The following is a 14,828-nucleotide window of genomic DNA, read 5'->3' as shown; positions in this document are numbered from 1 at the left end:
AAAAAAAAAAAAAAAAAAAAAAAAAAAAAAAATCATAGTTTCTTCAAAGCCACATAGCCCCACTGTGGCAAAGCTGAAGTTAGACTTCGGCTTTGCCTGGTAGCAGAGCCTTTGCTTTCGAACACGGTTCTGTATCGGATTATAAAACTTTCCAGAGGGATTGAAGACTAAACATACCTTTGCTTTTTGTTCTATTTGAGGACCAATAATCAAAAGTTCTTCCTGCATGTCTGTGACTAGGACGGTTGCTTCCAGAATCTTCGAAAGTCCATTGTAGAAGCGATTCCTGAGGGGGATGCAGAGGGTAAACTGGGACACAGAGGGTAAGCTGGGATGCAGAGGGGAGGCTGAGGGGGACGCAGAGGGGAGGCTGAGCACGTCTGAAGCGCTTAATGCCACAAGTGTTTTAGGTGTGGGGTGTCCTGGCTGAGCACCCCTAATCTAAAATCTCTAAAGTCTCAAACTCTCTGAGCTCCCTATATCCGTGTTCCAAGCACTAGATGTCAGACTAGGGGTGCTCACTCTGTATGCAGAATGGAACCGAATATTAGGAAATGCAACTTAATGCCATATAGAGAATTACGCATCATGATCAAGCAGCATTTATATTTTAGGGATTTAAGACAAATTCAGGACTTGAAAGTCAATTGACACATTAGGAGTCTAAAGTAGGAAAACCAGATGTCCCTATCAACTAAAAATGGAAAAAAGCACTTGAGAAAATTCATGACAAAAGGAGAATAAGGAGCCAGAAGGAATTCTCTCAACTTGTTAAGGGGCTGGATCCCGTAAGAAGATGGACTCGCTTTGGGCATAAGGTTTAGTGACAGCATCCATGAGTGGATAGCAACAATCTTTGGAGGGAAAGGACATACCACAGATCCTAGATGTAGGAGCGGAAGGTAATCTCTCTTTGCTCTGGATGGAAGCTGGGCAATTTACCTATTCCTCCATTTAACTTTTGACCGATAGAAATCTTAATCCCATGGGAACCTCCTGGAAGGTAGATTACCTCCACTTGAGCCGGAGGGCAAGGTTCACTTCTGAACTCTGTGTGGCTTCCTTAGCCTGTGCTTCGACTATCCCAACTACTCTGCTTTTAACGGGTGCAATCTTTCATGCCCACCTGATGTTAACAAAGCCCAGTGAAATCTGACCCTGAACTCATGTTAGCAGAGTGTGATGATCAAGGCTACACTAACTTCTTAGGCAAACTTAGCCAGGCTGGGATGTGCTCATCACACAAGACTACCCATAATTCCTGCTGCCCAGCTGGGGCAGAGTATGTCCAACTGCCAATCCACCCAGATAAGTGACATGGCTCTTCTCTGTACAGAGCTTTTGACTGTGGTTTAGCTTCTCAGTGGAAGTCATCACTCCGGCTACTCTGTATTCTAAGACAGCCTCAATGAATTTTGTCCAAAGGTGCCTGACAAAGTGGTTTTTCTTTGTTTGTTTGTTTGTTTTTGTTTTTTATTGTTTTTATTTTATTTTATTTTTTTTTATTTTAATGACTTGATAGTTGGATGCACAACAGGCCTGCCTGTGATAGGCTCATAGTAGAGTGTCTGTCCTGTGGTGCCTGAAGCCCATTTAGGTCCTGCTCACCTGTACTGGTTCTCACTCTCAGCAGGAGCTCTCTTGATCTCCTGGCATGTGAGAATTTCGGACATTTGTGAGTAGTATTATTACAAGGCTGATTCCTATTGGTTTAGTTTCTCTGGGGGGGGGGGGCGTTGTCACGAGATAGGATTCTCCTTGTCTCCCGGGTTCTTGTTATGCATGAGGGGCAGTGGAAGTAAGTTAGTGGCAGACTGCTTGCCTAGTACGCTTGGTCAAGTCCCTGGCACTATAAAAAAAGTTACAAAGGTAGAGAAAAGCATGGAAGAGCTGGAGGCTGGGGACGCTGTGAAAGGCCGTCTTTTGGACATGGCGTGGCATGGCACTCCGGTTCCACTGCAACTGCGGTCACCCGGACAAGCCCATGTCAATGAGATCCGTTCAACAGCCCAGCAAGCAGGGCTAACTGAACTCAGAACAAGAAAAAAAGGGGAGGCCGTGAAAGTCCGTGGGAAGATGTGAGGATAGAGGAGGGGACCGAGGGAGGTGGAGTGTTGGGCTGGGCATGATCAAGATACATTGGAGATATGTATGAAACTGTCAAAGAACAAGTAAAGGATATTCTAGCAACAATAACCACAACATCATCATTGACAACGACGATGACGATGGATCTAATTATACCTGAGGCTTCTTCCTGCCTTGTGTTTTCTCCCCATATTCTCAGCCAGAGCTGCGACCCATATTGTGCTTTGAGGTAGTGTGGCACACATTCTTGGCCATCTATGCTGCAGTCATCTGGCCACTTATCTTTTGGTGTTATCCCCAAAGCCACTGGAATGGCACCTCCAGCCATCCCCTAGCTTCCACTGTCTATGTTGGTGAGAAACGATCTAGCAAGAACTGATTTCTCCCTGGTAGATCTGTCAATCTTGCCATGGTGGGGTGGCCTCTGGATGCATGCAGGGGTGGGACAGACTATCTCTTTATGATCAGCTGTAGTTGCTGACCCCAAAGGCACCCCCCAAGAAAGGTGGATTTGAATTCACTATTTTGTATTTGTGTCTATCTTTTATAGATAACATTTTATAGCCACAGAAGCACTGATGTAAAAACACACGTCTCTGTTTTAGTCAGGGCCTTACCTCTTCGTCTGCATCTCTTCCTGTCTTATTCTCAGACTGTGGGTGAATGTCTCCAAGAACTTAAAGTAGCAACTGGGAGTGATGTAATAGTGTCTTCCAGTTTCTTCAAAGTATTTTGTGCTCAAATCTTTCATACTTGTGTGGATTTCAACACATATTGGGGCAAACTGTCTTATTTTATCCTGAAGAACAACAATGTGTAAGAGTGACAAGAGAGCAGAAATAGAGAAGAACAACAAGTTCCTTGAAATAATCCAGCACCTCTGAGGTGCAGAATTATAGAGGCTGGTTCCTGGGCGGGCACCACCATCACGGGGGTTTTAAACATGCAGGAAGCCGAGGTCGAGGAGGCAACTGTAAGGACAGACATACCAGGGTCATTCCTGCTCATTCCTGCTAGAGCCACCCAAGGACTAAGGGACCCAGCAGAACACTCAGAGCTTGTCTCAGTCAAGGTTTACTGTTGCTACAACAAAACACCATGACTGAAGAGAGCAACTTGGGGAGGAAACTGTATCCAGCCTCCATTTTCACAGCACTTTTCATCATGGAAGGAAACCTGGACAGGAACAGAAAACAGGGCAGGAATCTGGAGGCAGGGGCTGAGGCACATGCCATGGAGAGGTGCTGCAGATTGGCTTGCTCAGTCTGCTTTCTTATAGAAGCCAGGACCACAATGGCTGGGCCCTCCACCATCAATCACTAATTAAGGAAACGCTCCGCAGGCTTGCCTACAGCCGATCCTACAGAGGCATTTTCTCAGTTGACATTTCTTCCATTCAGATAAAGCTAGCTTGTGTCAGGTAGACATGAAACTAGCCGCTGGCACAGGGGCCTTGGGAACTTAGCTTCTTTTTCTTTCTGGCAGTAATGAACAAAAGCATAGCACTCTGGCCAAGTTGAGATCTAGTAAAGCTTCCAGTTTCCCTGCCCCAGAGTAGAAAGGATCTCCACTGTGCTTGGAATGTAGAACATTCGGGCTGAGACCTATTGCCAGTCTATAGACACCAAGCCCCGGTGGCTTCTGGTCACTTTTAACAGTGTTGCAGACTCTGGGTGGTTCTCCCTCTCCCCACCCTTCTCTGTCTCTACTTCCTTGGATGCTTGGGCCTGTAAAGATACAAGCCCTTTCAAAGGAGGGCCTTGAGTCGCTGGTCTTGAGGCATTTACATCCCCCTTTGTCAGCATCTTTAACCCTTTCAGTCAACTAGGCCTTATGGTATCTTCAGTTTAATGCCCTTAGGACAGGGTGTGAAATGAGGCCAGGCTGAGTAAGTAGGTCATGTTCTATACCCATCTCTCTGTCTCTATGACATTGTCAAAGAACACATTTCATTACTAAGATCACCAAATGAAAGACACAGAAGGCTGCAGAATTCTTACCAAGGGTCTGCTGAGCAAAAGGGGGTGTCGGGGAGACTCCTAAAGGCCCCTCAACAATGTAGGCTTTGTCAGCCCTCTTGGTTGCCCACCAGGACTCAAGGATAAGACCCACCACTAAAAATACCACACACTGTGCTCACAAGATACAAGCAAACAGACACGAGAATGGGAAAGGGGGTTGGTAGAGAAGAGGCGAGTAGTCAGAGGTGGGAGGAGGGGGAGAGGGCAGCGGGTAAGAGCCATCAGCATGCCTATATGTGTGTGAAATTGTCAAGAACTTTTTTTGTTTTGTTTTGTTTTTGTGTTTGTTTGTTGTTGTTGTTGTTGTTTTTTCTGAGATAGAATTTCTCTGTATAGTCCTGGCTGACCTGGAACTCACTCTGTAGACCAGGCTGGCTTCAAACTCAGAAATCTGTCTGCCTCTGCCTCCCAAGTGCTGGGATTAAGGGTATGTGCCACAACTGCCCAGCTTGTTTTTGTTTTTTGAGACAGGGTGTCTCTGTGTAGCTTTGGCTGTCCTGGGACTCCCTCTGTAGACCAGGCTGGCCTCAAACTCAGAAATCTGCCTGCCTCAGCCTCCTGAGTGCTGGGATTAAAGTTATGTGCCATCACTGACTGGCAAATTACTTATTTTTTATGTGTATGTGTATTTTGCCTACATGTATGCCTATGCACCATGTGTGTGCAGTGTCCACAGAAGCCAGAAGATGACACTGGATTCTCTGGAACTGGAGTTACAGATAGTTGTGAGCTTCTACGTGGGTGCTGGTAACCAAACCCAAGTCTTCTACAAGAGCAGCCAGTGCTCTTAACTACTCAACCATCTCACCAGAACTAGTTGCAAAATAAATTAAATTAAATTAAATTAAATTAAAGAGAAATACTCAGAAGATCCCAGAATTCTCACGAAGGGAGCTACTGTACAAAACGACAACAGAGGTGACCTAGGCAGTGTACACCCCAGGCAGCCTTGAATAAGGGGTGGGGGTAGGAGGCAGGACAAACAAGGAACCTGTGAAGAGTTAGGATGAAAAACCCTATCCCCTGCACCCTGATTGCTCTCCCCCCAAAACTGCCTCCTCTTCCCCGCCCCGGCTACTGCTGCTCAGGCACAGTTCAGCCATCTGTAAGCACAAGCCACAGCCTTCGCTTGCTCTAGCTGCTCACCTCTTTGTTTTCTACATTCATCTTTTCTTCCAGGTAGGAGTTGGCCACAACAAGGAGAGCCTCATCAGGCCACCGCTGGAACCAGTCAATGGTGCAGGAACTAATCATGGAGGGATAAACTCGACAGTTGTAGCGGAAGTTAGGTCCCGTCGTGCTCATCATACAGATATGCAGGTTTTTAGATACTCTCTGAAATTGAGGAACATGTATGCTGTTAAAATGTAATTCCCTGCTTTAAGAGAGATACTATATTGGAAATTCCATTTAAAGCTCGTCTTGGCTGTTTCCTAAATGGGTACACTCTTAAGGGACGAGCTGATTGTGTGATGTCTGCCACCAGCAGGGCTTTTCCAGGGAGCAGGGACCCACAGAGCTCTTCTGCCCCATTTGACTGTGCCTGCTATGTCCGGTGGTGGGGTCCAGCACCAACTCTTATGGGGGAGGGGTGCTTATGTCTGATAGTGAGGACTTAACTTTCCCTGGGGTGGTATGCCCTTAGTAACTTCCAGAAACTCAGATATGAAAGCAGTCAGACTAATTAGAACTGAAAGAGAGAAAGGAGAGATAGTGGTCAGAGTGTCTTAGACACTAGCAGGTTATTTATGACAAGGTAATGGGAGCTGATGTGTGGGTCTTAGGCTAACCACCAGTTTCTTTTTTTTTTTTTTTCCCCTTCTATGATTATGATAACTATTAATTTCATTCAAAACTAGATTTGAGAGCATGCTCCTTTGCATGTTGGGCAAGTCCCCCTCTGTGCCACAAGCGATCAAATGTCCTGGCTTGAGAGTGTTGAACACTAGACCAGTGTTGAAATCTGCCTGTATCCCCTTTGCTCTTCAGGTTCAACCCAGCTGCTGTAGCCGAGTTCTTGGCAGGACTGGCCACAAGACACAGGCCCCTTTCCTTTTGCTTCCATGAGCCACTTTACGACAGCCCACAGAGCTAGAGCGGCCGCAGCAGACAGCACACTTACATTAGCTCAGAGTCCAACAGGTAGAAATCACTGACATCTCTGGGTAACAAGTAACCGTTTGCCACAGAAGTGTGGTAAAGCTGAAAACCAGAAAAGCTGCAGGGCTTCCAAGCATCTATTCATCTTGTTTGTTCTCTATCAACTGGATTCTAGCTCTGGGATTTAAAAATGGATGCTATTTTTAAACTTATTGGATGAGCTAAAGGAATTGCATACAACTTGGAGATTACACACAGAATTATAAATTTGCTCTGCTTTATATTTACCATGACTACTTGATAAAATCAAGACACAAAACAGTACCTTTTCGAATAATGAGAGTAAACATTTTCTATCATCAATGCAAGTCGACTGCTCGGCAAATGTTCTGACTCTCATAACGATAGAATCCAGCTCCTCGTTCTCAAACATGTTAGAAATATTTCCTGCATTGATAATGTAGTTCAAATCTTCCAGAAATGACACCTTAGGGGAAACATACATTAACCAGGAATGAATAAATCATACATTCTAATGCTACATAGATTGAGAAAGTAACTGATACTACTTTTGTTTTTTTTTTGTTGTTGTTATTTTGTTTTTGTTTTTTTTTTTTTTTTTTTTTTTTTTTTGAGACAGGGTTTCTCTTTATAGCCCTGGCTATCCTGGAACTCACTTTGTAGACCAGGCTGGCCTGGAACTCAGAAATCTGCCTGCCTCTGCCTCCCAAGTGCTGGGATTAAAGGCATGTGCCACCACTGCCCGACTAATAAAGTTTTATTTATTTATTATATGTAAGTACACTGTAGCTGTCCTCAGACACTCCAGAAGAGGGTGTCATCTTGTTACAAATGGTTGTGAGCCACCATGTGGTTGCTGGGATTTGAACTCAGGACCTTTGGAAGAGCAGTCACTCCTCTTAACCGCTGAGCCATCTCGCCAGCCCGATACTACTTATGATAAAAAAAACCAAAACCCTGACATCTCAATCCCAACTCACAAGAACAAGCTTCATCAACTCGAACACGCCAAGTAGACATACTTGGTACCCAGTGGGCACTGTGCACCTGGGTACATGGCGGGGACCAGGTGGGGACCTTGTTTCGAGCAGTTAAAAGAAACCTTGATATGCCCACATCTGCTTCTGACCAGGGGAAAAGCTAGAAATCACCTGGTGGAGCTATTATTTTAATTTAAACAAGCCTCTTTCTTTCTCTCCCTTTCCTTCCACTAGCTTTCATCTCAGCCTTTGGCCTGAGATGGTTTTCCAGAAAACCATCGATGAACTGAGGATGGTGGGCACCGTGTGGGCACCGTGCACAGCAGAGATGACATCTTTTACAACTAGAAAGGAAGGCTGTTAGCTGATAAGCCTCAAGCAGATCAGTAGGGCAGAATGTTCAGATTGGAGGAAGGAAGAAAACACAGAAACGGCAGGCCATTTAGACTTTTACCTAATAGACAGAGACCCAGAACTCAGAGGAAAAGCAGGACAGGGTTTTAAAATAATATTTTTGAGTGTATTTTGTCAGAATGCAAGGCACTCCAACACCCTGGGCACAGTTTGTGCAGAGTAGTGGGGAAGTTTGTGCTTGCACATAAGCAACAATCATGCAAGGAATGCCCACCCCCACCCCCATGGTGATGGATAAAGAAGAAGAGACAAGTACCCTAGCCGCTCCACCAGCGTAGACTGTACGCACATTGGTACACATCTGGGGAGCAGAGGGCGGGAGGAGTTCTAACAGGAGGTGGTTGGTCTTGCTAATTACTTCTACTTGGTTGGCTAAGATGGAGATACCTCTGCTGTCTCGTCTCCTGAGAGCTGCAGTGTGCCTGCAGACGCTGCCTGCGGGCAGGCCCTGACTGGATAAGCACAGAGAGTGCAGAGGGCTGAAGTGGTGAGCCAGTAGGCAAACACACCCAGATGTGAACCTCCAAGGAGCACCAGCATCAGCTTTTAGCAAGTAATGGAAACATGGGGGCACATACGTGTTCTTCATGTAGGTTGGCCACCATGACGACTGTGGGGGTCTCTTCTAAGCCGGTTTGAATAAAGACCTTCTTTAACATTTCTTTGAACTCCGAGATGGCGTAGTTGTGAGAGATAGGCACTTTACATATTTTGTATTCTGCCACATAGCAGGCGATGGTTCCGTACGTTTCCTTCCCGCAGCCGTCAATTCCAATCTTTGCAAGAGAAAGAAAGAAACATGTGACTCCTATGCCGTGGAGTTTGGGATTTAGGTCAGTGGGACACTACTTGTTTAACAAGGACAGGGCTCTGAGTCCCACTCCCACTACACACAAATAAACACCCACAAAAACAAAGGAAGCAATTCCTATGTATAAATAATAATATAATAAAAATAAATAATAAAAATATAATAGAGTATTTTTGATAGGAATATTCATAGCAGATTTGAGGCTATAAGACAATTATCTACCTTTAATATCTTCTTTTAAAATATATGAAATATATTATACATATAACCTGGAAAGTAGCGCAAATTGACTTATAAACCAGTAGTGTGTCCTTGTCTGCATCTGATGATGTTCTTCAGCAGTGATGGAGTTACTTTCCACACATGTTGGTGAGTCCTGACCTGAGGATGAGGGTGTGCTGACTACTTATCTGACGTGCACCAAGCCATGGGCTGATGCCCCACGGCACACAAAACAGGGCAAGGCAGCATACTCCTGCAGCCCCAGAACTTGAGGGGCAGAGGAAGGAGTGCCACACCCACTTGCATACTCCAGTAAAGTCTGCAGTGTCAGGCTTGAAGGCCTGATCACGGACCAGCAACGTAGGGCTTCAAAGGGAGTTTGCCTCCTGGGTATTCAGTCAGTTGTTGGCATCTCCTAACTCAGACATGTTCCAGATTAGTCTTTCTAGTACTCAACATGCCTTCTTATTCAGGCATAAAGGTGCCCCAAGAAATGATTCGTAAATAGTTAAAACTAAGATTAAACATTGTTCCCTGGCCAGCACAGCGTTCCAATATATCAGCGTTCCAATATTACCAAGCTGTCGTTAGCTTGGAATTTCTCACAAAGGAGCTGCCTTATCAGATAGGGTGTCCTCAGAGTTAGCAACAGAGGTCAGGCACTATTGCTAATTGTAAACATAGTTAGAATTCTCAGGGCAGTCCCACAGAAGACAGAATTGTTTTACATACCAGAGAGTAATTGAAGGGTTTCCCTCACTTAAGGGCATTCTTAGGAACTGCTAGATTGGGACTTCCTGGTGCTTGCCTCCAACAGACCCAGAGAATTAGCTTGGGACTACCAAGATAGCCCCAGCGGGAAGGGCACCACTGCTCTTCCACTTTACACCTGGATGCCTGATCTTGCCGACCTTGATGTGACCGTCACTTGCCTAGGTGACTCCTGTCTTGCTGTCTGATCTTACTGACCTTGATGTGGTTGGCCCTCACCTGCCTATGTGACTTTTGCCATCTGCCCTGTTTCCTGTATACTATATAAGCCTGGTTTTCACTTTGTGCACAGACTTACTTACACATTCAGATTCGAGAGACAGCATTCAAGCTTCGAGCCTCATGCAGTCCACAGCCCCCCAGGCCCAGAGCACTCGGGCCCTGGGGGGTACTGCACCTATCTAGAAGAGGTGGCTGCTTTAGACCCAGTGTGTTTCAGGTGGCGTCAGATGTACCTCAACCGTTGAGTTGCCAGATTTTTCATTTCTCTTTTGTAATGACTGTAAAAGTCTGATGCCATTTTTAAGAATTACATTCAGATCCTGCACTTCCATGTGTCATCTCTGCCATTATTTCTTCGCCTATGCCTTGCCAACCTGATTAGGACCATATTCCCCCGTGGGTTGAGGGAGGCCCACACTGGCCGGCTCGTGGCAAAGGAGGATCATAAGTTCAGTGTCAACAGAGGCTACAAAGGGTGTCCAAGGCTGGCCTGGGATATGTAAGAAAGACCCTGTCTTTTTTTTTTTTTTTTTTTTTTTTTTTTTTTTTTTTTTGAGACAGGGTTTATCTGTGTAGCCCTGGCTGTCCTGGAACTCACTCTGTAGACCAGGCTGGCCTTGAACTCAGAAATCCACCTGCTTCTACCTCCCAAGTGCTGGGATTAAAGGTATGCGCCACCACTGCCCCAAGACCCTGTCTTAAAAAGATCAAAATTGCGAACACCAAGGCTCAGTATTCAGCTGTGAAGCTCTGTGGTTTTGACACATATATAGTGAACTCATGACTCACACATAATTCCATCCCATTAAAAACGGTTGGACCTTCCTTCTTGAACAAGTGCTTGGCAATCAACCACTGATCCCTAATGTCCCTATGATTATGTCCCCCCACCTCCAACCCCCTAAACACCAAGGGCCAGCCCTGGCAATAGCCAGGTCCTGCAGAGGAGATAAGGAGCCATTGATGGAGGAGTGAGCTGGGCATAGGGTGAGGGGTACCTTGTATCCTGACTGCCTAGCAGTCAGAGTGCTTCTTTATTTATACAGAACTCAGTAGACAAGGATAGATTCATGTTCTAAAACACAGATTGTATCATTTTCTGGACACGTGTTTCAACTTCTTCTTGGTTGTAAGTTTAGCCATCATTGATAAACACGACAGAGTTATCTTTTGCATCATTTTCCCACATCAGCCCCATAACCCAATATTTAAGGATCTTGTGGTTTCAAGAACAGAAAGAAAATTTTCAAGCCAGTCTGGACAGATTGTCACGTCCCAAGCAGTGTGTTATCAGCTTTTAATGGTTAGAGAGCAAATTGTCATTAGGCCGAAGAAAAATCTTCAAGCCAAGGATGCTGCAGGTATTATTCAATTTCTGCTATAGTATGACGTTTGTATTTTATATCTCTGAAGAATTTATTTAAATATCTAATGTTGGTATTCTTTTTGCTCCTTGGTCATATACCACAGTGGCCCCACATGGGCTAACTTTTCTAAAAAGGGAGGTCTTAGGACTTTGTTCTTTTATCATTTCTCCACGCCATTCTCTGCAAGTGTAACTCCTTGTGTAGGGCAGAGACAACTCCAGTCAGTCTATCTTTGCTGCTTTAGTTCTTCCTTGAGGGGCGCGCCAGTCTTAGATGCCACATAGTCGCCCGAGTGTCTCATAAGAGGAGGCTTGTAACCTGATCTGCTGCTGCTTTCTCTGGCCCAGCAAACCTCGCTTACCTTTCAAAGTTGACTTCGTTCTGACTGTCTTGTTCCTAAGTAACTATAGGGACCAATGGATGTTCCAAGAATATCTCGAAATCAGAGCCTCATAAGGAGATCTCTGGTGTCTTTGAGTCATAATCTCCAGGGTGAAAGGAAGACCCTTCAAGTAAGGCCAGATAAGGACACCTCCTTAAAAGTGGGAGGGAGCCTAGAAGCAGTACTCCTGGGAGAAGGTATAGATGATTCAGGCAGGCAACGCGGGGAAATCAAGGCCAGAGGTGGGAGCCTGCTTTATGACCTTCACTGCTTCCGTTAGGTGTGGCCGTGCGACTTGAGTTGTAATGGAACTGGAATGATGTAAGTGTATCATTTTCCACATTACCTTATCTCTCTCGGTAATAATGCTTTTAGGATTTGCCAGATCCTTTTCCAGCTTCATAGCTTGTGTGTTGGAGCGGTTGGGTGGTATTGGTGTGTGTTCATGGCTGCACGTAAGTGGACAGGCCCCTAGGCTTGCATGTGGAGGCCATGGGTTCCCCCCAGGCCTTCCTCAGGAACCGTCTTCCTTCATTTTTGAGACAGGTTCTTTTACCTGGGACTGGGAGTTGCTGATCCAGATAGCCTGGCTAGTCAGTAAGGCCCAGGGCGTCTCCTGTCTATTCCTCCTCAGCCCCGGGACCGCCAACACATGCCCGCATGTTCAGCATTTTACATGGGCACTGGGGAACAAATTCCACTTCTGCAGCACACGCTTTACTGACACAGCCTGTCTCTCACGTATCAGACATTTGAAACCACCAGCCTGTTTCCTCAAGGAGAACTGAATCTGAGACTGTTTTCTTGAGGTCTTGTGAAGCCTCTGTTCATTTTCAACTGGGTTGTTGGCCCTTGTGACTTTCTTCAAGTAAGATTAGGTGGTATTATGAATAAAGACACTTGCATGAGATATATGTATATACATATATATATGTATATATACACATATATACACATCCATTCTGAATCCACCCTTATCTAGCTCTCTGGCATGCTTTTGAGCCTCTTCTGAATCTAGAATCCCCAGCTAAGTAAGTCTAGGTAGCTTTATGTCGCCCAGACTCAAACATTTTGCTACAGCGACTCAAAATGGGCTAGAGTCTTTATTTAGCCTTAGTATTGGAACTGTTAGAAAGAGAAGTTGGGGATTAATCCCTCTATTCTCTTGAAGAGTCTATGAAATGTTGGGGATAAACTCTTTCTCAAGAAGGTTTTAGAGTTCCCCAGCAAAGCCCTTTGGCTTTGAGATTTTCTTGTAGCAAATTTCAGAATTTCTAGTTAGATTTCTTTATTTGTGACAGATCCACTAAGACTTTCAAGTTCTTCAATTTTTTTTTTGTTGTTGTTAGTGTCTGTGATGGTTAGTGTTGATTCTCAACTTGGCAAGACCTAGCATCATCGGGGAGATGGGCCTCTGGGCATGCTTGTGAGGGAATTCTCTTGGTTACATTAACTGATGAAGAAAACTCGCCTGACTGAGACCCTGGCCTGTGTCAATGGAGAAAGGAAATGGAGCAGTGTGCATCATTTTCTTCTTCTGAGTGTGGGTGGCATGTGACCCGCCGCTTCAGGCTCCCGCTGGCTTTCTTGAAATCCCTGCTGTGATGAACTGTCCCTGAACCGCAAGCCCAAAGGAAACCTTTCTCCTTGAAGTTGCTCCTGTCGGGAGTGGGGGGGTGGGGGGTGGGGGGTATCTTTATCACAAACAGGAAAAGCAGCTGAGACAATCTCTATGTGGGACAATCCCCGTTCACAGAAGTGATCTGACTGACTGTCTCCCTGGGATCCCTTATCGCCATACTGACTTGACCACTAGTTTTTTGTTTTTTGTTTTTTTTGTTTTTTTCCGAGACAGGGTTTCTCTGTGTAGCCCTGGCTGTCCTCGAACTCAGAAATCCACCTGCCTCTGCCTCCCAAGTGCTGGGATCATAGGCGTGCGCCACCACCGCCTGGCAAAATTTGAGATTTTTTTTTTTTTTTTGGTTTTTGTTTGTTTGTTTTCGAGACAGGGTTTCTCTGAGTAGCCCTGGCTGTCCTGGAACTCACTCTGTAGACCAGGCTGGCCTTGAATTTAGAAATCTGCCTGCTGCCCTGCTTTGACCACTAGTTTTAATGACGTGAGTCTCATCTCACAGCACTGAGTCTCAGGGGATTTTCTTGGTCCTCTAAAAAGCAATTTTGGGGTTTATTAAACCTGAAACGACTTTATTAAACTTGTTTTTCTGCTGCCTCTTTTCTACTCCATTAATTATTGTTGCTATTATTGTTATTGTTGTTATTATTATTGTTATTATTATTGTTGTTATTATTATTGCTTGTGTTAGGTTTGATTACCTTTTGTTTTTGTAGTCTCTTTTTTGAAGTCTAGGCTATTGGTTTGAAGTTTCTTTTTCTTTAATGTATAAGCAATTAGACCTATTGATTTCTTATAGATTTTCCTTTAGGCATGTATTGTAATTGCTTTCTTTTTTTTTTCCCAAGGTATTTTCTAATTTTCCAATTTTCTAATTTGTCAGATCTATAGTGACCTTGGAGACAAATGTCAGTGCATATCTGTGACAATTTCTAGATTAGGCTAATTGAATTGAGAAGCTTAGACCTAGGGAAGGGCAGTAAGAGAACAACTGATGGGAGGACTGGACCTAGAGAAGGGCAGTAAGAGAGCAGTTGAGTCGGGGGACAGACTTATTCTGTACTGTGTTACTTGATTCTACCTTCTCAGTCTAAAATTTCCTTCTAATTTTGTCATAAATGTCTTTTTAGGAAAGATTGTTTAAGTAAAAATCTACTTGTTCTGCATGCAAGATGAAATCCTTTTTTTAAAAAAATAGTAATAAATAAAATAAAAACAAATGGTACCCATAAACAACAATTAAATAATATGTTTATATAATTGGATAAATATTATGGATTAAAATTGTTTTATTACATCTGTGTGTGTGTGTGCGTGCGTGTGTGTGTGTGTGTGTGTGTGCAGGTACCCACATTAGCATAGACATCAGAAGCTAAGCTTGCACAAGTAGGTTTTCCTTCTACCACATGAGTCTCCAGATCACACTCAGGATATCAGGCTTATTGGCAAGCACTTTTACCCACTGAGCTATCTTGCTGGCCTAATATTGTGGATTTTATTTAGCTTTCCAAAAACCTTTTCTCTCTTCTAAGTTTTTGGAAGTAAGCTGTCTCTTCTTCCCTTAAGAGACAAACCTTTGGGCAATGACTTTTATTTCTAAATCAATATCCAAGTTGGTGTACTATTTTTGAAGTCAGGATCCACCTGTGTAGATGGCAGATTAATGCTAGGACACATTACATGTGGTGCTGAGCACATCTGTTTTAGTCATATTTCGTGCTTTCCCCAAACAAATAACATGTCCACATGCCAACATTTTCTTTCTTTCTTTCTTTCTTTCTTTCTTTCTTTCTTTT

At 44.4% G+C, this 14,828-nt stretch overlaps 1 protein-coding gene across 8 annotated transcripts in view; it reads right to left on the bottom strand.

Annotated features, from left to right (window-relative positions):
• Dnah14 (dynein axonemal heavy chain 14) overlaps positions 1-14,828 on the bottom strand; it is a 230,250-nt gene that overhangs the window by 58,734 nt on the left and 156,688 nt on the right. For all 8 annotated transcript variants that reach the window (XR_004109335.1, XM_031336881.1, XM_031336892.1 and 5 more), the window contains 5 exons: positions 8,203-8,400; positions 6,535-6,696; positions 5,256-5,444; positions 2,706-2,887; positions 178-286 (listed from right to left, as the gene is read on the bottom strand). Coding sequence is in view for 7 of the 8 variants with exons in the window: in XM_031336881.1 (XP_031192741.1) it covers positions 178-286; positions 2,706-2,887; positions 5,256-5,444; positions 6,535-6,696; positions 8,203-8,400 (840 nt within the window). In the remaining variant the exon portion in view is untranslated. The remainder of the gene's footprint in view (positions 1-177; positions 287-2,705; positions 2,888-5,255; positions 5,445-6,534; positions 6,697-8,202; positions 8,401-14,828) is intronic.

The sequence above is a fragment of the Mastomys coucha genome, unplaced genomic scaffold (assembly GCF_008632895.1).
Source record: "Mastomys coucha isolate ucsf_1 unplaced genomic scaffold, UCSF_Mcou_1 pScaffold1, whole genome shotgun sequence".
In the NCBI taxonomy this organism is placed as follows: domain Eukaryota; kingdom Metazoa; phylum Chordata; class Mammalia; order Rodentia; family Muridae; genus Mastomys; species Mastomys coucha.
Note: the sequence above shows the minus strand (reverse complement) of the source record. Positions and strands in the feature narration are given on the sequence as shown.